Raw genomic sequence first — 22,680 nt, forward strand, 5'->3', positions numbered from 1 at the left:
GACATGAATAGAAGTTTTTAAGGCCACATACAGGGACCCAAACCAGTTGCTAAGAGAAATACCTAAGAGGCTGATACCATACTTGGAGACCACATGCTGGCAATCCTGAAGAGTAGCAAAATAATGCAATTAGAATGAAAGGGCAGGAGGCCAAAATCCAAGGATGTTGCTAGTACATTAAATAGTCAGGCTCTTGCAGGCTCCTCTGACACGTACTCATTGCTATTCCTTCCCACTTCACCAGAGGAAGAGGCTAAAGCCTGTGTGCCCTGCAAGTCCTGTTTAGTCAGGCAAAGATATTTCCTGTTTGCCTCTAAGAGGACTGTAGCAAAACTAGTTGAAACCTTGTATCAATTTCCAGTTTAAAATGTTGTCTGGCGGGAGGGAAGTGGTGCCCTAAAGAAAGCAGTTTGTTTTGGAAGCTAGTGCTAACAGGTGATTGATAAACACTTCGACAGACATGGTCACACATGGTCTTATGCTATGAAATCCTGCCTAAAACAGAAGTACTATGGTTTTGAGCAGCAGAAGCACTGGAAATGTGGACAAGGCTAATAAGCAGGGCCAGGCCATATTATTTATGAACTCTGGGGCCTGGTAGTCATTTCAGCTTCAAATAAGCTGAGAAGCTAGATGAAAGCAAACAAACGAGGCAACTATAGTCAGAAAGAGATGGGCTCTACAGACAAACTGGATCTCAATGGAAAGACTTAGGTCCAGGCCAGAAACACAATAAAAGGACAAAGTGACAGACACTAAGGCCATGTAGCCCTGCCCAAAGCCCTGACCAGAGGGCTCTTCACAGGGCCTGACACAGAAGGGACTTCCTCATGCAGGACTTCAAGGAACTAGAGCAGCAGCTAGCGGTAGAAGCCCCAGAGTGTAGGAAGTCTGACATCAGTCTAGACAAGCACAGGTCCCCCATAGTCCTAGAAGTAAGTGGGCTAACCACAAGCTACGGACCAAATGAGATTATTCCGAAGCTCTACCTTATTTTAAGCCCAATCGCACCTTCCCAGAATGATGTGGAAAGAACAAAGGATCTGGGGGTGTAAGGAATAAATTCAAGCCCCACTTAGTATGACCTCAGGCAAGTAAGGGACTCTGGACCTCAGATTCATCATCCATAAAACAAGAGATAAATCCTTTATCTAAATGCTTTGAAATTTTTAATTGGAATTCTGGTAGTCATTCTTTTTGCTATATATACTGATTACTTGGCTATGTTTACTTTTGTCTCTTTCAAAACTGTCCTTTTAACAAATGTCCTCCTGCCTGGGGTTGGTTCTGTCAGGGGAACATGTAGGAACTCCCAACTACTCTTCAGTCTCTGTCCCTCTGGCCCAGTGGTTGAAGGATTCAATGAAGCATTATGACTGAAAAAGAATCCATTTCACTGATAGGGGCAATTTTTAAATGCAATTGCTTCAATGGGGCACCTGGGTGGCTCAGTCTGTTAAGCGTCCAACTTGAGCTCAGGTCGTGATCTCACAGGTCATGAGTTCGAGCCCTGCATCAGGCTCTGTGCTGACAGCTCACAGCCTGGAGCCTGCTTCAGATTCCGTGTCTCCCTCTCTCTGCCCCTTCCCCACTCAACTCTGTCTGTCTCTCTCCCAAAAATAAACATTAAAAAATTTTTTTAATGTAATTGCTTCAAGAAGACAAATGACTGCAAGGAAAAAACTAAATGCAAAATAAAGGGCCTCGAAAGTCATAGGGTCACTACTCCAAGGTACTCTGGACCTTCCATCAGGCTCTTAGCCATGAGGATGGCTGTGTGTAACGGGGCCAGCTGACCTGATAGTACACAGTGACTTCAGAGTTGGCATCACCCTTGTTGAGAGCTCTCACTTTGCACAGGTGGTGACCACTAGGCAGCTCTACCACCTGGAACTGCACAGGCATCTCCTGCTCCAGAGGCATGAAGTTCAGCTTACTGCAAAAGAATGAGTGTGGATCACTGAACAGTGCCTTTATCCTCTTACCCCCTCCCAAAAACTACTATGAAGAGGTGAGGCCATCCAGAGTCCCTTCTGAATTGCTTTGTTTACATAACCAGCCTCAAGAAAACCTACTACAAGGAGTAGTATCATCTCCTGTGGATTTACTAATAACTGAGCTGTGGTTCAAGGCCCTCCTGCTGGTAGGAATATAGAACTCCTACAGAGAAAACTCATACCAATACTTACTCAACAACATATTTCAGGAAATCCACTGATTCCTAGGAAGCAAAAGAGAAAAAAATAACTGTATTGGGCACTTATAACATTAATTTCACCCTGAACCAACTACTATCAACATTCTAATTGCTTAAGAAGCCCTGGATAGCATAAGGAAAGCAGATATAATCGGCAAAATTCATCAATTGGGCTCATCATTCACTGATTTAATATTATGTTTGTTGAATATTAAGTGGCTCTCAACTGAACAGCTTCCTCTCTTTTTTCCCTTTGGCATTCTGTTAACCTGTACACTGTGACACGATCAAACTTAACTGTTCAGTTAAACCCACTAAGCTGTGTCCTCTAGGATACCTGTGACTATGTTTTAGAAACCTAGGTCTATAAATACAGAACCTGGCATAGAATGAGCAAAAGAATAACAACACTTAACACACTAAGTGAATGCATCCTCTCCCAAGACTTCTGTTTTCTAACCTATAAAATGGGGGATAACTGAAGGGGTGAGCTCATCTTTACAGTGGTTTCTATCTGGGGCAATTCATGGTACAAAAGTTGTTTAGACCAAAAGGACCCCAGCCCAGTACTCCCACTGTATTCAGAAAAGCAGGCAGCTATCCTGCTCTTCTCTATGTGGGTTAAAGCTTTTAAACTTCTTTCTGAGGAAAGGAAAAGAAACTAAGGCTGGTTTGGGGGTTGGGGGAATAAAGACAGAGGAAGTACAGAGGAGACAGCAGTCTCAAGAGTGGCCAGTTACATATTCCATTGAAGGAACAGTCCTGAGAAACTAGAAAGCCATGAAGGAAGATGGTCAACAGGCAAAAAATTTAGGGAGAGTCCCAAACAAGCATTCTTGGCTGGAAGAGGCCTCAGGTAATTACAAGGTTCACAGACCTATCCCACTCAATATATATCAGAACAAACTCCTCATATGCCCCCAAACCTACTATTTTTCCTACTCCTCCACCAACCCACTGTTTCTAAAGCAAGAAATCCGGGCATCATCTTAGACTTCTCTCTTCTCCCTCACCCCAACATCCAATCAGTCACTGAGTTTTGGTCATCTTCTATCTCACTATTTCTTTTTCATTTATTTGTGTAACTTTGGGCTTTATCATTTTTCACTTCAACTTGTGTGTGTGTAATGGTAAAAGCACATAACATAAAGTTTACCATCTTAACCATTTTTTAAGTAAACAGTTCTACAGTATTGAGTATATTTACATTGTTGCAAAATGAAACTCCAGAACTTTCTCACCTTGCAAAACTGAAACTCTATACCCATAAAACAACTCCCCCCTTTTTTCCATCTTCCCAACCCTTGGTAACCACCATTCTACTTTCTGTTTCTACGACTTTGACTACTATGGATATTTCATATATTCTGGAATTATACTTCATGTCAATTCTTATAACAGCCTCATAACTGGTCTCTCTGCATCTTTCTTAACAACAAATCCCCATTTAAATGCTTCAGTGATTTTCTATTTACTACAGGATAAAACCCAAGCTCCTTAACTTGACACACAAGCTTGATATACAAGTTCTGCCTGTGTGTCTGTTTGTGTACACATCCCTCACCACACCCCAGATCTCCCACTTTAATCTCTAAATTAAACTGGTGTTTCCACACACACTCTTCAACAAGTAACCAACACCTTGTATTTACTGAATCATTTCACTCAAAGCCTTGTCCATTATCAGCAGTCTTCTTCATTAAGGAAGTCTTGCCCAGCATCAGAATGGCTGTGCTAGGACAACTCTGACCTGCGAAAACTACTATAGAGCTTCCCTTTTCGGAGAACTAATGCAATTCCAGAGCCCACAACAGCATTCAGACCTAGCTAACAGCAACAGAGCACCTCACACTCACTGTGCTTGTGACATTTCCTTGTACCAAGCCTTCAACAAAGAGCTGGGATTTGAACTCCTTGACAAAGCTCAGCAGAGACTCAAGGGAAAGGCCATCCATCAAAGCCCGGTACTTGTCAATCATAGACCAACGGGCATATTCCAGGATTAAAAGCCGTACATCTCTATATAGAGGGCAGAAAAAAGACAAAGTTTTATCATTTTGAAATGAATCTTAAGGTAAAAAAAGATTCTACAGATGATGTGTTTCTAAAGAGACACAATTTCTATCATAAGATGGGAGAAACAATGTCATAATCACCAAAAAGTATTTATAAAATTACATATACAAAATTATGCATAGATTTACTCACCGGTACAGCTCAAGTATCTCAGTTGCAAAATAAAATACTTCACATTAGGTTAACACGAGTCACACACACCAATTTAAAATTATTACTATTTTTACTTCAACTCTCACTAACATTTTATTAATTACTAAAGGCCACCATTATGGGTATCTATTACTACAGTAACTATACAGTATAAGTAGTGGCTCTGGGCCAGAATCAGACTAACTCCTACTCCTCACCACCCAACTCCCCTCTCCTCACACTAAGCTATCTGAACTTGTCAAGTTACTTCACATCTGTGACTCAATTTCTTCATTTGTAAAACAAGGGAATAATAATGGCTACCATTATAGGGTTTTGGAGAGAAATAAATATATACATCTAACGTTTTTAGATTTAACAAGTAACAAATCTTCAATAAATAGATATGATTAGTTTACCACATTTTAATAAAGTAGCATTCAGTAGTTATTGGATACATAGGTCTATTTTTCATATTGATAGCTCTAGGCAACTCTCCTTTCCAACTTATACTTGGTTATTAGTTTTTATAACTTTTTGTGATAAGATTATAAGTTATTACAGATTTCTCAACTGCTCCCTGCCCTGCTTTTGAATTTTGTTCATTTATGGGCTCCTTATGACTATGTCAAAAGTAGGGCCTCTATATAACGTTGTGCTGTTTGTTCACCATTTATAGATGTCCAGCAAGGAAGTCAAGCCATGTGCACAAAGGGTGGTATCTACTCAGAGGGGACTTCTTTTTCCCCTCCACAAAGACTCCACCTGCTGATAGAGGCCACCCCAAAGGGGCACTTCTTCTGATTCACACAGAGGTACCTCTGGGCTACCATTAGCCCTAGACAAAAGAACAGGCTCTAATGAAAGGCTCAGGGTGTTATGAGCAGGAGGTTTAAGCATTATTCTACAGACTGTCAGAAGCTTTTTGCTATCCTTTGGAAACTTGGCTGAATTCTGGGTAGTTGCAGTTGCCAGATAAACTATGGATTAAGCAATTTAACTCAGCTACCTCATCATAATACCCTACATACTACAATCATCAGTAAAACAATTTTGAGTTATAACAAAGCCAGCATTCACCACCTTTTACTTACTAACTTCGGAAAAAGCACCCAGGTTGCTTGCCTTTAGCCTATAAATAAGTATAGTAGGCTTATTTTAGTCTTACTCACAAATAGCTACTTAAGCTGGGTTCAGAAATCCTATAATCCAATGGACGATTTCCTAAACCATAGCCAATTCTAGTATGTCTGAAAAATAGCACTGAAACTATAGGATCATCCCCCACACCTAACCCCTCGGAAGGCAAATACTTTCAGGCCTTCAAAATATAAGCTGATTCTGGTGCACTTGGGTGGCTTAGTAGGTTAAGCGTCTGACTTCAGCTCAAGTCATGATCTCACAGCTTATTGAGTTCAAGCCCTGCATTGGGCTCTGTGCTGACAGCTCAGAACCTGGAGCCTGCCTCAGATTCTGTCTCCATCTCTTTCTGCCCCTCCCCCGCTTGCGCTATGTCACTCTCAAAAACAAACATTAAATTATATATTATATAATATATATATGTGTGTGTGTGTATATACATATATATATATATATATATATATAAGCTGATTCTATGTATACCCACTTGGCCAGAGTCTCAGGCTTGATGAGGATGTTAAAGTAGGTCTTCTTCAACTGCTCAGTTATCATTGTAAAAACAGCTGGTGTGGAACTGAATTCCGCTAAGTAGTCAATAATGAGCTGAAATAGTAGCTAAAAAGAAAAGAAAAAAGCACTTTAAGTAGAGAAGCATGAAATTCACTACGTTTTGGGGCAGGGATGAGGGGGGAAGGTTTTTCCATTGTTTTTTACCAGGGGCCCAGCATGGTAATAGGCATTTGTAGAGGACATAAGAGAAGTACGTGACTCAAGGATCTTTAGGAGCTAAAATCCTCAATAACTGTGAAATTTGGAGCAATGATTACTTTTTTTTTTTTTTTAAATAGTTTTCATGGGTATTCTTAAACATTTTTTTTCATCCAAATAAACTTAAATCACTTTTTATTCAGCATCTCCATTGCCCCTAATTTGACTTTAACTGAGAGGGCATTACATATATATATTCATTTTGGAAGTAATGACAACTTTCTATCAAAGCTACTCTATCCAGAAACATAATGAGTCTCTCTCTCTCTTATTTAAAGTCTTTTATTTATATGATTCTGTAAGATTTCTGGTTTCCTTTAGAGAGATTCTGTACTTTTCTTCCTTATTCCTAGGTATTCCATTTTTCTCAATATCATATAACGGAGTACTTTTTCCATCCATTTCTATGTGGTTATTGCTACTATAGGAAAAAGAGCTATTGATTTTGATATACCGATCTCATGACCAGCCACATCATGTTATTTTTTAAACTTCAGTAGATTCTTAGGTTTTCTAAGAATACAATCATATCATCTGCAAAGGGGAATACTTTTTCTTTTCCAACTGGATTTTTTTTTTCCATTTTAATGTAGTAGCCAGAATAATAGAGATGATCATGTGCTTCCTTGGCTTGTTCCTGATTTTAGTGTTCAGCATTTCATCAGTTACTGTAACATTTGCTGTTACTGTTCTTAATGAAGGTTTTAAATTTCTCTTTAATGTTTTATTTTTGAGAGAGACAGAGTATGAGTAGGAAAGGAGCAGGGAGAGAAGGAGACACAGAATCTGAAGCAGGCTCCAGACTGAGCTGTCAGCACAGGGCCTGACATGGGGCTCAAATCCACAAACCATGAGATCGTGACCCGAGCGGAACTGAGACACTTAAGTGACTGAGCCACCCGGGCGCCCCTGAAGGTTTTTACTGTATTTAATTTCCCTCTATTCCTACTTATTAAGAATGCCTACTTACATTTATCAGATGATTTTTTAGCACTTATCATATAATGTTTCTCAATCGACCTGTTATGATGATTTGTGTTCATCAACTTAATACTGAACCAATCCTTTGCATTCTTCCCATTTGATCACATGAATTATTCTTTTTGTTACATTTTTAATTTATTTTTTAAATGTCTGAGTCCATATTATATAGGTGAAACTAGTGTCTACTTTGAGAGAGAGAGAGAGAGAGAGAGAGAGAGATTGATAGATTCTATACCAGGTTTTAATATTAAGGCTAGGTAAGCTTCATAAAATTAAGAGCCTCAAATACTTGTCTATACCTTACATATATATTTTTTTACATTTATTTACTTAGAGAGAAAGCACACACATATGTGTGCGCTCAGCAGAGGAGCAGAGAGACAGAATCCCAAGCAGGCTCCACACTGTCAGCACAGAATATGGCTTATATTTTTTAAAAGCTCCCCAAGTAATTTCAAAACATACCTCTTAAATGACAACCAATGTTATTAGGCTTTAATTTGTTTGGCTCTAAGCTACCTTACACTTAGATCTTTGAAGGTTGATAAAGGTTAAATATTCCACAGTGTCTCCTCCTAAAACCAATCTTTGTTCTCTGGGACAGTAATAGGGACAAGGGTACAAAGAAGAGAACTATAGTCTGCTCTTGGGTTTGGCTATGACAGAGGCCTCTTAGCACAGGTCTAACTTCTGCCAGGTCTTTGCCTCCACAGTTTTTCTTGTATGAACCTAGTTCCGCAAATCTTAATATATGTCCTACACAAGAAATCAAGATATAAAATTTGTTGATGGACACATATTATTTTAGCTGGTATTTAATGGCATAACCCTCTTAGCTAGCATCCCATATTATTTCTTCTTCTGCTTAAGAAGTTTTTGACAAATAACACTGAAACATATTCCTTACCAAAAGATAAATTAACCACAAGATACATAGACCGTTTCTAAAAGGCTCAAAAACTTAGAAGGGAAATAAGACACATACTTGAAACAAAGGGATGGAGTGAAAGAGGAAGAAGGAAAGATACAAATATTTGAGTTCTACTCTGTCAGGTAATGTGCCACGTGCTTTAAATTTGTTATTACTGTCTGAGCATGAAATTAAGCTCACACCAGTCCAAAATGCCAGTGTTGGCTGCAGAGGAACTGACAGCAAAGGGAAGGGAAATCAAGCCTGAGGCATAGACTGTACTGCATGCATTGCTAATAATTAATGAATGTATATTGCTCTTATGTGTGGCCCAAGTTAGAATAGCTGTCACCAGCCAAGAATCCACATTTTGTTCTATGTATAGCAACGCATGCATAAACCTCTATACTTTGTGCTTTAGGGGCAACAAACATAAAATTTCAAGCTATGAGGAAAACAGAACATGTGTACTTACAGGTAGTTTGTGGTTGAATCCTTTCACTCGAATAATTAAACCATGTTCTCCAGCTACCAACTTATACTCTAGCTGTGCCACATCTGCTTCATAAGCTGGTTCCGCAAGGTTATGGGTAAGGATATTGACAAAGATATCAAAGAGAACCACACTGAGAATATAAAATACAAATAGCACTATTAATTGGCAAGAAATAAACACAAATAAATGTACTTTGATTTAACAACAGGAAACTTCACTTTTAGCAAGATGTTAATTCCACTACTCCAGAATGTAAAACTGTGTACTGAGTTAGAGTTTACCTAGGATTCAATTTTACAGGGACATTACAGACACCTACCTTTAGCAGTGCTTCCCAATCTTTTTCATGTTATATACACATACAAAATGTTAATATTTATACTGAAAAACGGGGTAAGTGTAAAAGGCATACAAGGCAATTGGCCCAAAGGCTCTGGCCATCCCCACAGCCTAGGTTTTCTGACTGACAAATTAAAAATCTGAGTGAAGGGGGAGATTAATACATTTTTTATGTGGTATTAATAAATGTTAGTGCTGCTTATCATTTTAAGGTTAGATTTTACAATTTATTTATTTATTTTTATTATTAATATTTTTTTTAACATTTATTTATTGCTGAGAGGCAGAGCATGAGCAGGGGAAGGGCAGAGAGAGAGAGGGAGACACAGAATCTAAAGCAAGCTCCAGGCTCTGAGCTGTCAGCACAGAGCCTGATATGGGGCTTGAATTCATGAACTGTGAGATCATGACCTGAGCTAAAGTCGATGCTTAACCAACTGAGCCACCCAGGCTCCCCAGATTTTACAGTTTAAGTAGCAAAGGAAAGGAAGAAGTACAGTAACATTTCCTGAGCACCTCCTATGTTTCAGGGACATTTTAGGCTCTGACCTCCCACAGAGCAGGTATCTGTATAAATACATAAATTATTTGCTAAGAACAAAGTATAATCAGATTCCTTGCCAGTTTCTAAATATAGGATCAAACAGATCCATTCATTCTCATTACAAACTAGAAGCTAATCCAAACGCATCTTTAAGGAACTTTCTCAGTCCAGTAATCCTATGATTAGCCTATACCATCAGCATGTTTTATAAATGGGTGGAGATGGAACTGCCACAATTCCATTTTAATGCTCAGTATCAATACAAATAATTTGTTTTGGGTACAGAAAAAATACACAAATCAGCAGCATAACTCAGTACTCACAGAGAAAATAACAGAATGATTCAGAACAAAACAAACCAAATAGTTTTTCCATAAGAAATATATTTTCCAGAAAAGAGGACAATTGCTTACTTTGCTGCAGACTTCTGTATCAAAGGTGAAATCAGATGGAAGCGTATATATGCTAAAAGAAAAAAAAAAAAAAACAGGTAAGAAATTACAGGCCAGAGGCCTCAAATATTTTATACATCTGCTATTTGACCCTAACATATTTTCTAAAAATTCTTTTTTTTTTTTAAGTTTATTTTTATTTATCTTGAGAGAGATAAAGAGCCAAGGGGAAGGGGCAGAGAGAGAGAGGGAGAGACAGAATCCCAGGCAGGTTCTGCACTGTCAGCGCGTGATGTAGGGCTCCAACTTACAAATCACGAAATCATGACCTGAGCCAAAGTCAACAGTTGGACGCTTAACCGAATGAGCCACCCAAGTACCTCTAAAAATTCTGAAGTAAGCTACTAGCCCTTAAATCCGCATTACATTTTTATCCTGAAGTGTCTTTAAAAAGTATTATTTACCAGTCTAAACAGTGTTCAGAAGGCACACTTCAGTCTATGGGAAGCACAAGTATATAGACAGATACACAAAGAAGCCTAGGAATAGTCATCTTTATTAATAGCTTTGGTCAGAGAAAATGTTTACAGAGGTATACATGTCAAAAACAACGGAACAATCCCAATGTTCACAGAGAGCTATAGCAGAGACTTTCTAAAGAAACACTAATAAGCTATTCAAAAAACACCCTCCCAGTAATCTAAAAAATCCCTCAGAGCTATGTTACAGTTGTCTTGAGGTTAGGAATATGGGTTAAATAGCAATGAAGAGCCCTCAGCTTTTTTGATTCTAAGTTGCTTCCGTAAATTCCTATGCTATTCACAAGAACAGAAAATAAAAATGCAACAGTTTGGGTTAACACATTAAAGACTAGAACTTTGGAGTCTATTTCTGTATACCATGATTCCTTTATGATGAAAAGCAAAATGATAGAGGGAGAGAGAGGGAGAATATTTCACATTTGTAATGCTGGAAAAGGCTATCTATTGTGTCTCAGAATAATTTCCTTCACCATACTTTTATCCTCTTTTTAAAAATAAAGTTTAAAACATACCACCATTCCCTAAGATGGCCAAACACCTGGCTCTGCTTTCATTTAACCAGAAGAAAAAATACTTGACAACAATTTCATTTTAGCCTTGAATCCTTACTTATTTCCTAGAATCTGTAAGGTATACAAGGGTTTCCGTGACAGCACTGGAGCACAGTATGAATCTGATAGATAAGCCTAGAAAACATCTTCAAATGAAGAGAAAGGAGAAAGGGTGATAGAGGGAAATAAGATTGCTACCAAGTAGAGAAAGAGTTGATATACTTATTTCACTCCAATTAGAGAGGGAAACATTTTACCTTTGGGAATTTTGAATTTGTTGTCTTTCTTATACCACAGGCAACCTTGTAGAGTATTCACAATTTTAACAGGGTATTCTGTCTCAGGGCAATCAAAAGCCTTCAACATGAAGTCCGTGGCTAACAACAGAAAAGAGTAATCATTAATTCAGGTATTTCAGCAAGATTCCCAACAATCTGCAGTTCTGAAGTCTAGGTGACTTTTGTGGCAAAAATAAGCCAAATTAAGATGCTAGAGAACAGTAAATTAGTAAAACAATACAGAATAGAAAATTCTCTTGGTCTTAAACTAAATGAACTCTGAAGATTTGTAATTTCCTAAAGGTCAATTCTAATCTCTCTGCATTCTGCTTCATTCCCTTTCTCAAACACAATGTTAACCGTAAGAGGGACCTTTAGTCAGGATGGTTGTATAAACCAATTTATAAATGAATCCATTCTTGAATGTCTTTTACCAATCTTACAGACTTCTGAAAGGTAACAAAAAAGTGAAAGTCAAACTTGTCCTCTCAGTTAATGAAAACCTAAATTCTTTCATCAATATGTAGGTGAGAAATAGCTACTTAAGAGAAAACTATAGAACAGAAAAAACTACTGGTTATATTTATTAAGAAGAATTGGGTTGTTTAGATACTTAAAGTTCAAGATGTGGAAATGAATGGTCTAAAATATGTGAGACTTTTTTAAAAGGCTTTTTTTCCTAATTGAGGTTAGACTCACATAACAAAATTAAGCATTTTAAAGTGAATAATTCAGGGGTATTTAGTACATGCACAATGTTGTGCAACCACCACTTCTATCCAGTTTCAAAACATTTTCATCACCCTAAAAGAAAATCTTTAAACCCATTACAGTCACTCCCTATTATCCACTTCCCCCAGCCACTGGCAACCATCAATTTGTGTTTCATCTATGGATATATATATATCCTGGATATATCATAAATGGATCCATAAATGGAATCATACAACCTATAACCTCCTGTGTCTGGCTTCTTTAGCATGTTTTTAAGGTTCATCCACATTGTAGCATGTATATACCTCATTTCTTTTTATGACTATTACTCCTTTGTATATACTTACCACAATTTGTTTATCCATTCATTCACTGATGGACATATGAGCTATTTCCACTTTTGACTACTGTGAATAATGCTGCTATGAACATGCATGTACATATATTTGTTTGAGTACCCATTTTCAATTCTTTTGGGTATATTCCTAGGAGTGGAATTGCTGGGGAAAATTCTGAATAAATTGGTTATATACAATTGTAACCTTTGACTTAGGTAGCTTTCTCATAGTTAGAATGTTTCCCACTGCAAGCTAGTACACAGGCACAGATACAAACATATATATCTACACGGAATAAAAGTTCTTGAAATAATACTTTATGAAATTAAACATTTTGCTATTTTCCATCCTAATTAATTTTTTTAATGCTTTCATAACTCATTACACAGAACTCACAACACACAGAACTCACTGATTTCACAAACCTTGTAGTTTGAAAAACACTAGCAAGGCAATTCCTACAGAGATGATAGGGAAGGATCAGCTATGACATACAAAAAAAAGCAAAAGCTTCAGAGTCCCAAGATCTACATTTAAGTCCTGTTTCCTCCATTTACCAACTGAATAGTCTGGGACATGTTACTTTCCTTTTTTAAGCCTCAGGTTTTCTCATTCAAAAAAGTAAGAAAACAGTAATCCCTATCCCAGAGTGTTACACTGGGAAGCTGAAATATGAATTCAAATGATACTTTGGAAATGTACTATATAGATGCTATTTGTTTTATTACTACATAAATGAATTATGTATAATTATTGCTATTTCACTGACCTATGTACTTGTTTTCAGCTGGAAGATGAAGATCTGGATTTAATTCGAAATTAGACTTCCATAGGTCAGCCCACGAGTTTTCAACATCTGTGGAGATGAAAAACAAACTGATCCAATAAACAAGCAATGTTGAGAATTCTCTTAATGACAAACCAGTTAACAACCAGCCTTCACAAATCGATTCTCTTTTCTTAGGAAAACTATAATATATCCAGGCATTCTAGCTATTTACCACTCAAAGTGTAGTCTTAGCAGCACTGGTATCACCTGGGAGCTTGTTAGAAATGCAGAATCTCAGGCACTACTCCAGAGCTAGCGAATAAGAATCTGTATTTTAATAAGATTTCTAGGTGATACTATATGTACACTGAAGTTTCAGAAGTACTTTGCTAAAACACAATCAAAAAACCCTTCCCCAAACTATCCAGAAAACAGGATTTCTTTTTACTAGTTAATAAATAGCTATAAAACACAGCAGAAAATAATTTTCTGTTAAGCAGTATAATTTTCATTTCAAAGTCAACTCCTAAAAAAAGGATATACTTTTTTCCCATAGGAACCATCAGATGAAATATTAAGGAATAAAAATTCTCAGTTGAGTTAGATAAATGTGGGACTATTATTAAAATATTTTACCTTCCATACTATACTGAGTCCCAAACCATTTCTCCTTGAGGTCACATTTTCCCTCATTAGCACCAGACAGTAGAACAAGATTTGCTTTTTGTGGCAGTAGCTGATTAAGAGCTTCAGCAATGACCTAATCAGGGGAAGGTAGAGAGACACACACACATACACAATAATAACTTTAACCTAATACATCTCTGTTAAAAAGGCAAAATCACGTTATGGTAGGCATCCCCAAGATCCTAGCATCTTAATGCTCATGAAATTATCATCATGAACACTGTAATTTATAAAACTTTGTTAGTCTATTGTTTCAAATGTTTCTTGATAAGCTATAAACAGTGCCCATCTCAAATCCTACGTAATAATAGTGCTAACAGTAGAAACAGCTCTCATTTATTAAGTTTTACTATGTACCAGGTAGTGTTTAATATACATTATTTCATTTAATCCTAAAAACAACTCTAAGCATACCCATTTTACAAAAAATAGTACTCAGGTTCCTATTAAAAATTAAGTAATTTGTTCAGGTTAAAGATTACATAATCTGCACAGAACAACACATCTAGAAGTGGCAAAGGTGGAGTTCTAAACAAGTTCGTACATGATTCCAAAGACTATGCTCTTAACCCCTAGGTATTATACTACCTTCATCCCCAAGAATCAGTAACATGATACCATTGCAGGGCCTCCTTCAATAATCCTTCAGCTATGACAGGAATAAACAAAAGATTTTGTGGGTAAAGTTTGAAACCCTGACTAGCATTTAAATACCATTTCTTTGAGAAACACAACAAATGGAGGTTCAGAATAAACTACTTGGGCCCCTGGACACAATATTCCCAGGAGATAACAAGAATATTATCACTGCCTCTTCCTTTACCTTTCCATTATCTTTTTTTTTTAAATGTATGTTTATTTTTGAGAGAGAGAGAGAGAGAGAGAGAGAGAGAGAGAGAGAATGAGTAGGGGAGGGGCAAAGAGAGAGGGAAACACACAATCCCAAGCAGGCTCCAGGCTCTGAACTGTCAGCACAGAGCCTGATGTGGAGCTCAAACTCACAAACCATGAGATCATGACCTGAGCTTAAGTCAGACAATTGACTGAACCACCCAGGTCCCCCACCTTTCTGTTATCTTTAAAATTAGTAGTTTTGGGGGCACCTGGGTGGCGCAGTCGGTTAAGCGTCTGACTTCAGCCAGGTCACGACCTCGCGGTCCGTGAGTTCGAGCCCCGCATCAGGCTCTGGGCTGATGGCTCGGAGCCTGGAGCCTGTTTCCGATTCTGTGTCTCCCTCTCTCTCTGCTCCTCCCCCGTTCATGCTCTGTCTCTCTCTGTCCCAAAAATAAATAAACGTTGAAAAAAAAAAATTTAAAAAAATAAATAAATAAATAAAATTAGTAGTTTTGGAATACCCTAATCAAGATTTCTCAATCTCAGCATTATTAACATCTTGGACCAAATAATACTTTATTGTGGGGTGCTGTCTTTTGCACTATAAGATGTTTAGCTGCCATTTCTGGCCTCTAACCCACTAGATGCCAAGAGCATCCCACAGTTATGACAACTGAAATGTCTCCAGACATTGACAAATATACCCTGGGGGCAAAATCAGCCAACTGAGAACTGCTATCCCATATGGAGCAAAATGACTTCACCCCAACGAGTAAAGGAGGAAAGACCCAAACCAACTATTTATTTGTATATAATAATTATCTCTAAGTCACATGTTTCAAATTCAGGGAATCTTTTATTTCTTTTTTTTTTTAATGTTTATTTATTTTGAGAGAGAGCAAGCGGGGTAGAGGGTCAGAGAAAGAGGGAGAGAGAATCCCAAGCAGGCTCCATGCTGTCAGTATGAAGTCAGACGTGGGGCTTGATCTCACAAACTGTGAGATCATGACTTGAGCCAAAATCAAGAGTCAGCTGCTTAACTGACTGGGCCACCTAGCGCCCCAGGGAATCTTGTATTTCTCAGAAACATTTTCAAAATGGTTAAATTTAATTGCCCAGAGTATCTAACTGAGTTAGATAAGGTAAGCAAAGACAACTCTCTAAGTAAGGTTACCAAAAAGGTGAGCAAAACATCTCCCTAAGTAAGCTTAATAACCAAAGCATGTAATTCTTAGGAATCACTTTAATTGTTTTAGTAGATGTTTCAACACTTGAAAAACAGTGAGAATAATAGTACCTAAGAAACGGACTTGGTTTTCTCCTCATATTAAAACATAATCATATATAACAATCATGAAAAACTGCCAAAAAAAATACTGTTATTTCTTCCATTTAAACAAACAAAAAATCTGACATATTTAACCAAGTTGTCTACATTCTCACAGTTCCTAAGTCATGTCTGCACTTCTCCCCCTTCTCTCTGTCTAAAAGTAACTCTCAGAAATGAAATGTCCTTACTTCTGGCTTGTATTCAAAAAGAAGCTGATCTCCAGTGAGGAAGTCCTGTAGCGGGTACAGCTGCATGTTTTCACACATATTTTCCACATACTCAACTGGATCTGTCTGTAAAGAGATGTAATTATTTCACACCAGAAACTTCCATTATCCTTAATTTACCACAAAATATACTTTTTCTCTTTTTATGAACAATGAAACCAAGAGCTTCTGAACAGAAATAACCAGATACAACTTTAGCTTAAGCATCTGATGCTCACTTGAGCTCCCCATGGGGGGGAGGGGGGGAGGGAGAGAGAGAGAGAGAGAGAGAGAGAGAGAGAGAGAGAGAGAAAGAAAGAAAGAAAGAGAGAAAGAGAGAAAGAAAAAGAATTTGATGCTCTGAATTCTAAGAAAATTTAGCCAGAGTTACCATCTTAAGGAGTTTAACCTGACACCCCTCCAATCCCCAACCTGAGCCCAATAACACACAAGGCTCTAATCATGTCATGACCTCTTTGTGAGAATAATTACAACACTGAATTGTAAATGCTTATTTATATGTCAAGTACCCCATATGACTGATGATGCCCATAAAGACAGGGTCTTCATCATGTATCACTACAGCACTATCACTTGAAAACTATCTGTAAACATGAATCAGATCAACGTAGAAATCAAAATGTGTCATTAAAGTCTTGATATAAGAAATTATATTAATCAGTATATTACCTCAATTTAAAAATGCAAGAGTGACCACAAGTTCTCTAACCTATGAAATGGAAATACTTTTTCAGAGGAAAGCAATCAATTCAAGTACTTATTGAGCACCCAGAGGCACAGAAGCTTAAAACTGACAAGTCCTTCAGACACCAAGTGGTTCCATTCCCACATTTTATAAGGAAATACACCCAGACTGATTGGATGACTTGCCCAAAGTCACACATTAAGCATCAGGCAGAGTAGACACTAGAACTCAGGGCTCCTAATGTAGCAGCAAACACGCTTTCTAAAATACCACACTATCCAGTCCTTTACTAGACAGAATGGGTTGTTCTCTCATCTAATGGAAGACACAGGAGAAGTGAAGGTTACTGCATTTATGGAGAAGAACTAATGCATGCATACATCAAACTAGAGACCATAGGTATATATTATCTACTATATTATCACATAAAAATAGAATAAGAAGAAAGTAAGGAAACACTGTTAAGTTTTGTTTTTGTTTTTTGCCCCACTTCAGGAAACATTCCTGAATCAAGTTGACTAGTCACTAAGGTGCTATTATTATTTAAAACGATTCCTCCTACTCTCTTCTACTTTTTAAAAATAAGTTATTCTCACTAGCCACTTAGTTATAAAGTAAATGGTCAGTATGCAACAAAATTGAATGATTCAAAATATTTCCAATAAAAAAACACTAAGGACCTTGGCTACAAGCAGATCTCCAGTACCAAAGCAATGGAGCAGGTATTAAGAAAAACACTTAAATGCTATCCTCTAATTTTTTAAAGATATTAATCCACATACCATAAAATTCACACTTCTAAAGTGCACAATTAAAAATGAAGTAAAATTTAAAATAAAGCGTACAATTCAGTGGTTTTTAGTATATTTACAAAACTGTACAACCATCACCACTATTTAGTTCGAGAATATTTTCATCACCCCAAAATGAAACTCCCATAACCGCTAAGCAGTCACTCCCTGCTACCCACTCCCCCTAGCCACTGGCAACCATCAATCTGTGTTGTATTTCTATGAATTTACCTATTCTGGAAACTTCATATAAATGGAATCATATTAATATGCAACCTGCAGTGACTGGCTTCTTTCATTTAGCATGTTTTCAAGGTTCATCCATGTTGTAGCATGAATCAGTACCTCATTCCTTCTCACAGCTAACATTCCACAGTATGCATATTCTACATTTTGTTTAACCATTCATTTGTTGATGGGCATTTGCGTGTTTCCACTTTGGGCCTATAATGAATATTGCTACTATAAACACTTGTGTACAAGCATTTGTGTGGACAGTTTTTCTATTCTCTTGTATATACCTAGGAATAGAACTGATGGTAGAGCTTATATGGTAACTCTATGTAACTTTTTAAGGAAATGCCAAGCTGTTTCCCAAAGCAGCTGCACCATTTTACAATCCTACCAGCAATATATGAGGGTTCTAATTTCTCTACTTCTTCTCCAACACTTGTTATTGTCTGTCCTCTAATTTTTTTATCTACTTCTTACTGCCTTCCATTATTGTTACATTATTGCTGTTTTTCTGCCTGCAGAAAAGAACTTAAGCAGCTTTTTCTAATTCAAATTATTGATTTATAAGATATTGAGTTCAAGTTCCTATGGAAAATAATTTTTTAGATTTCTTAATTAAATAAGACTGATGTGAATAGTTTGGAAAGGGAACTCCTATTTGCCTTTATTGATGAAAATCAGAAAGTCTAAAGAGGAGGCATTCCAACTTTGTTAAAAAAAATTTATAAAAGCCTTAAAAATAATTAAAATAATTAACTTGAGTTAGCAGTTCACACAGAGATATAGACCTTTCTGATTTGTTCTCACTTTTCACTGATTAGGTTTAAAATTAAGATGTCTTGGGCACATGTTTTAAAATCAAGACAAGTATTCATGAATATTGTTAAAGGTAAAAAAAAAAAAAAAATGAGCTACAAAATGGGGAGATTTCAGTAAAAGATATCCGAAATGTTTTGCTAAGAAGAAACTGGAGGGACAGAACAAAAGTGTCACTCACTCAACCAATGCTAAAAAGCTGATCCTCAAAAACGGAATGTGGGTATCACATATGGTTGTATTCTACAATTCTTGATCCCACTCCTTCCCTGCCATAGTTCTGACCCACATGTTGCCACCACAGCTGATAAGGACACTGCACAAAATCACTCCTAGTAAGGTAGGAGGCAGGTCTTGTGGAGTTCTATGCATATCAGTCCACTTATAGGGAAGAGTGTTTATAGAACACTCTAATGGCCAATATATGTGTCATAGCAGCCTTTCTGATTTCATAGAATAAGATTTTCTTTTTGGTTTTTTGGTTCTTGGTGGTGGTGGTGGTTGTTTTGTTTTGTTTTTGTTTTTTTTTTTTTTTTGAGAGCATAGACGCACGTGTGTAAGCACAAGTGGAGGAGGGGCAGAGAAAAAATCATAAGCAGGCTCCACGCTGGGACACAGGGCTCAATCTCATGATCATGAGATCATGACCTGAACCAAAATCAAGAATCAGACACTTAACTAACTGAGCCACCCAGGTGCCCTTAGAATAACATTTCTATTTCGATTTCAATGATTCAAGTGCAAAGAGCAGGTTACACAGGAATCAACAGCAACGGGACGCTTACAGTTTTTGTGACCTTGTCACGTATACCTAAATCTTCTTTACTTATAGTAAATATTCAGAGAATTGTCTCTGGTGATGATCCAAAAAGGCAGCTTCAAGATGCTCTGTGAAGCAGTTCTAAATAGAGGCTTTTAATCCAGGGTCCACAGACATCTCCCACAAGATAGAACAGTGGACAAATTCAGGGGCATGTATGTACACAAATTTGGGAAGAAATTACATATTTATCTTCACTAACCTCTAAATTTGCATTTTTATTCTATTATGAATATAAGCAACAGGTCACAGTTGTATTAGCAGCATCTATGACGAACCAATAAAAAATCACAATCTGGTTGTAGATATCTCACACTGCTACTTAAAACTGAAATAATTGTTAGACCTACTGCTAGACCTTGTTGTTTAATATGTTAAGAAAGAGACACATTACTATTTTTTTTTTACCGTTTTAAGTACTTTATACTTCAACAGTCGTTTGTAAACTGCTGTATTTTATTTTATGCACTTAAATACAATATTTTATGAATTGTATAATATTCAACAATATTGTTTCAATGTGATTTCCCAACTATGACAATATTAGTGAGGTTATGCAAGAGAACACATTTGTGTAGCAGATACATGCTAAAATTAAAAAAATTTAGATGTGAAGTACCATGGTATCTGTAATTAAATCTCAAATGTTTTGGGAAAAAAGATACACATACACACATACATATATAAGGAAAAGAGACAGAAGAAAATATAGAAAACTATTCACAACTGGTGAACCTAGATGAGAGATAAACCAGTAACCAATGACAATTTTTCTGAGAGGTTAAAAATTTGAAGGGATGAAATATTATTCTAAGGAGAGGTCCACAGGATTCAACAGATTTCCAAAAGGATCCAATACACAAAAGGGTTTTAGAGAAATCCTGTTTTAAACTCCTTACCTTTCAGCCTTATATAATACCTTCCTTTCAAATACCCTATCCTACAGATACCCAGGATCATTTACTTTTTCGCAATATTCCAGAGTTCCTTACTTAATGTTTTCCTTGTTGCTTACAATGTATCCAAACTTTATCCATTTTTTAATGTTGAACTCAATTCAAATTTACCACATCCATGGAGCCTTCCCTGATTCTATTCCAATCAAGGCAAATGCTCTCCTTGCCCTGAAATCCTAAAGCATGCCATTTCTAATAGTACATATGGTAATTACTAGAGATTATCCTACAGAATTTCTTCATGTCTTCATAATATTAGAATTTCCCAAATATCAAGTACCATAGCAAGCTCTCTGTTTATCAAAAGCATAGACAGATGGATGAGTACATATATAAAATGATTGTTGCACAACATGATGTATGTGAATCTGCCCACCTCTCACTGTTACACAATACACATAACTCAGAAACACAAAAGTTAATTTTCAGATAACCTCAAGGGCATCTTGGGACTCACATGACACAGAGTGGCAGAATTAAAACTCCAGTGACACTTCCAAAAAGAGGAATAATGTCCACACGAGTTTCAACTTGATCACAGAAAACATTCAAAAAGAATTTAACTTCCAGTACCTGTTCTTGGTAATGAAATTCATTATCCTCAATTTTCTGAATCTCTTCAAAAATTCTGTGAAAGAAGAAAATTATAAGTAGAAGATATATTTACATTTCTCATTCGAATCCTCAGCAAGAAAAGAAAAAACAGACTGGCCACATAAACGTAAACCCTTAACGTTTCGTGTTCTCATGTAATATTCACAGGTAGAAGAAGCAGGATATGGAGCCAGTGAAGGAACTTAGGCAGGAAATGCCTAAAAAACTATCTTGGTAGGACTAAAGCATGTCTATTTGTCAGTCTGAATGCTAAAACACACTAGGATTGATTCCTAGCCTAATTCTAGTATCTATATATTACCTTTTTTCTGGGCCTAGCTTCTGCAGCATTTTCAAATACTGGAAGACAGTATGAGCAACCTGAAAACAAAATATCTGATTATGCTTTTGCATAAAGTAATATCTATATTTTTTTAATTCCATTTTAATTATTTACCTCATAGAAATGTTCATAACCCTCATCAGTCAATGTAATAGAAATGCTGAACACTGAGTAAGTAGAATTTTGCTCAAATCCTGTCTCACCATTTCCACCAAATAGTGCAAGAGCCCAGCACCTATTGTTAGGAAAAAATGAATCCAATCAATATCTTGGGATTAATAGCCTACAAATACTTCAAATTAACAAAATAGGTAGGCTTTCTATATAAAATTTGGGAAGCTCAGTCTTTGAGGCAAATGTACTTTCCAAAGGTAAGTTTAAAAGTACAAATTTCTAAAGTACAAGGTGTCCCAAACAATTGCACTGCATGCAAGAATCACCAGAAGGAAATAACAGCCATATTTATTTGTTTAATGGAAACAAATATATATATTACAACATAGTAAAACAGGTTTATGAAGACATAGTTATTATTGTTGAAGAGAACAGTACAAAATATTAAAATTATGGTTGCTGGGAGGCATTTCACTCATTCCTCTCGAATCCATCTCCCAGAAGCAGCTTAAACACTTCAGATACATCTCTCCTTAGGATGTCAAGTGAGCCCTTTGACACTATCAGCTAACCTCTACAGGTTGTTTAAGAAAGAAGCAGTGAAACTGTATCTTTTCCTGACTAGAATAATCCTGAAAACCTAAAGAAAGGAGGAAGCCAGAATGAAGAATGTGAAATTCTAAAAAAGTTCAGTAATGTAGAGAGATTGAGCACATCTCAAAGCATTTTGCATTTATTATGTAAGTCATATATGTAACTATTATCATTATTCTTTTGTAATAACCCTGGCCTTTTAGCTTTCTTTGAATATTCTGGTCCTATCAGTACTTTAAAGTACTTATTTATAATTCTCATCTTCCTTTCCATTCTTGAATTACTCTACAGAAAAATCAAACAAGGACGTACTTTAATTATTGGTCCTGATTTAAAGCTAGATTTCTGTGATTTGGCTAGGCAACTTAAGCAAATGCTTAAATGTATTAGGAAACATTCTGCTAACACAGCTGCACAGAATGTTTATAGTCCCACTATTTGTTACGCTTTCTCTGCCCAATGTAGTTTTAAAGTCCACCTTTTGG

At 36.8% G+C, this 22,680-nt stretch overlaps 1 protein-coding gene across 3 annotated transcripts in view; it reads right to left on the reverse strand.

Annotated features, from left to right (window-relative positions):
* Positions 1-22,680, reverse strand: part of NRDC (nardilysin convertase) — a 108,753-nt gene that overhangs the window by 3,976 nt on the left and 82,097 nt on the right. For all 3 annotated transcript variants that reach the window (XR_015254698.1, XM_025912298.2, XM_025912297.2), the window contains 13 exons: positions 21,602-21,722; positions 21,467-21,525; positions 21,124-21,178; positions 16,210-16,314; positions 13,807-13,930; positions 13,171-13,257; positions 11,329-11,448; positions 10,000-10,051; positions 8,683-8,833; positions 6,033-6,160; positions 4,054-4,216; positions 2,190-2,221; positions 1,798-1,936 (listed from right to left, as the gene is read on the reverse strand). Coding sequence is in view for 2 of the 3 variants with exons in the window: in XM_025912298.2 (XP_025768083.1) it covers positions 1,798-1,936; positions 2,190-2,221; positions 4,054-4,216; positions 6,033-6,160; positions 8,683-8,833; positions 10,000-10,051; positions 11,329-11,448; positions 13,171-13,257; positions 13,807-13,930; positions 16,210-16,314; positions 21,124-21,178; positions 21,467-21,525; positions 21,602-21,722 (1,336 nt within the window). In the remaining variant the exon portion in view is untranslated. The remainder of the gene's footprint in view (positions 1-1,797; positions 1,937-2,189; positions 2,222-4,053; positions 4,217-6,032; positions 6,161-8,682; positions 8,834-9,999; positions 10,052-11,328; positions 11,449-13,170; positions 13,258-13,806; positions 13,931-16,209; positions 16,315-21,123; positions 21,179-21,466; positions 21,526-21,601; positions 21,723-22,680) is intronic.

Source organism: Puma concolor, chromosome C1 (assembly GCF_028749965.1).
Source record: "Puma concolor isolate L17-30 chromosome C1, mPumCon1.1.hap2, whole genome shotgun sequence".
NCBI lineage: Eukaryota > Metazoa > Chordata > Mammalia > Carnivora > Felidae > Puma > Puma concolor.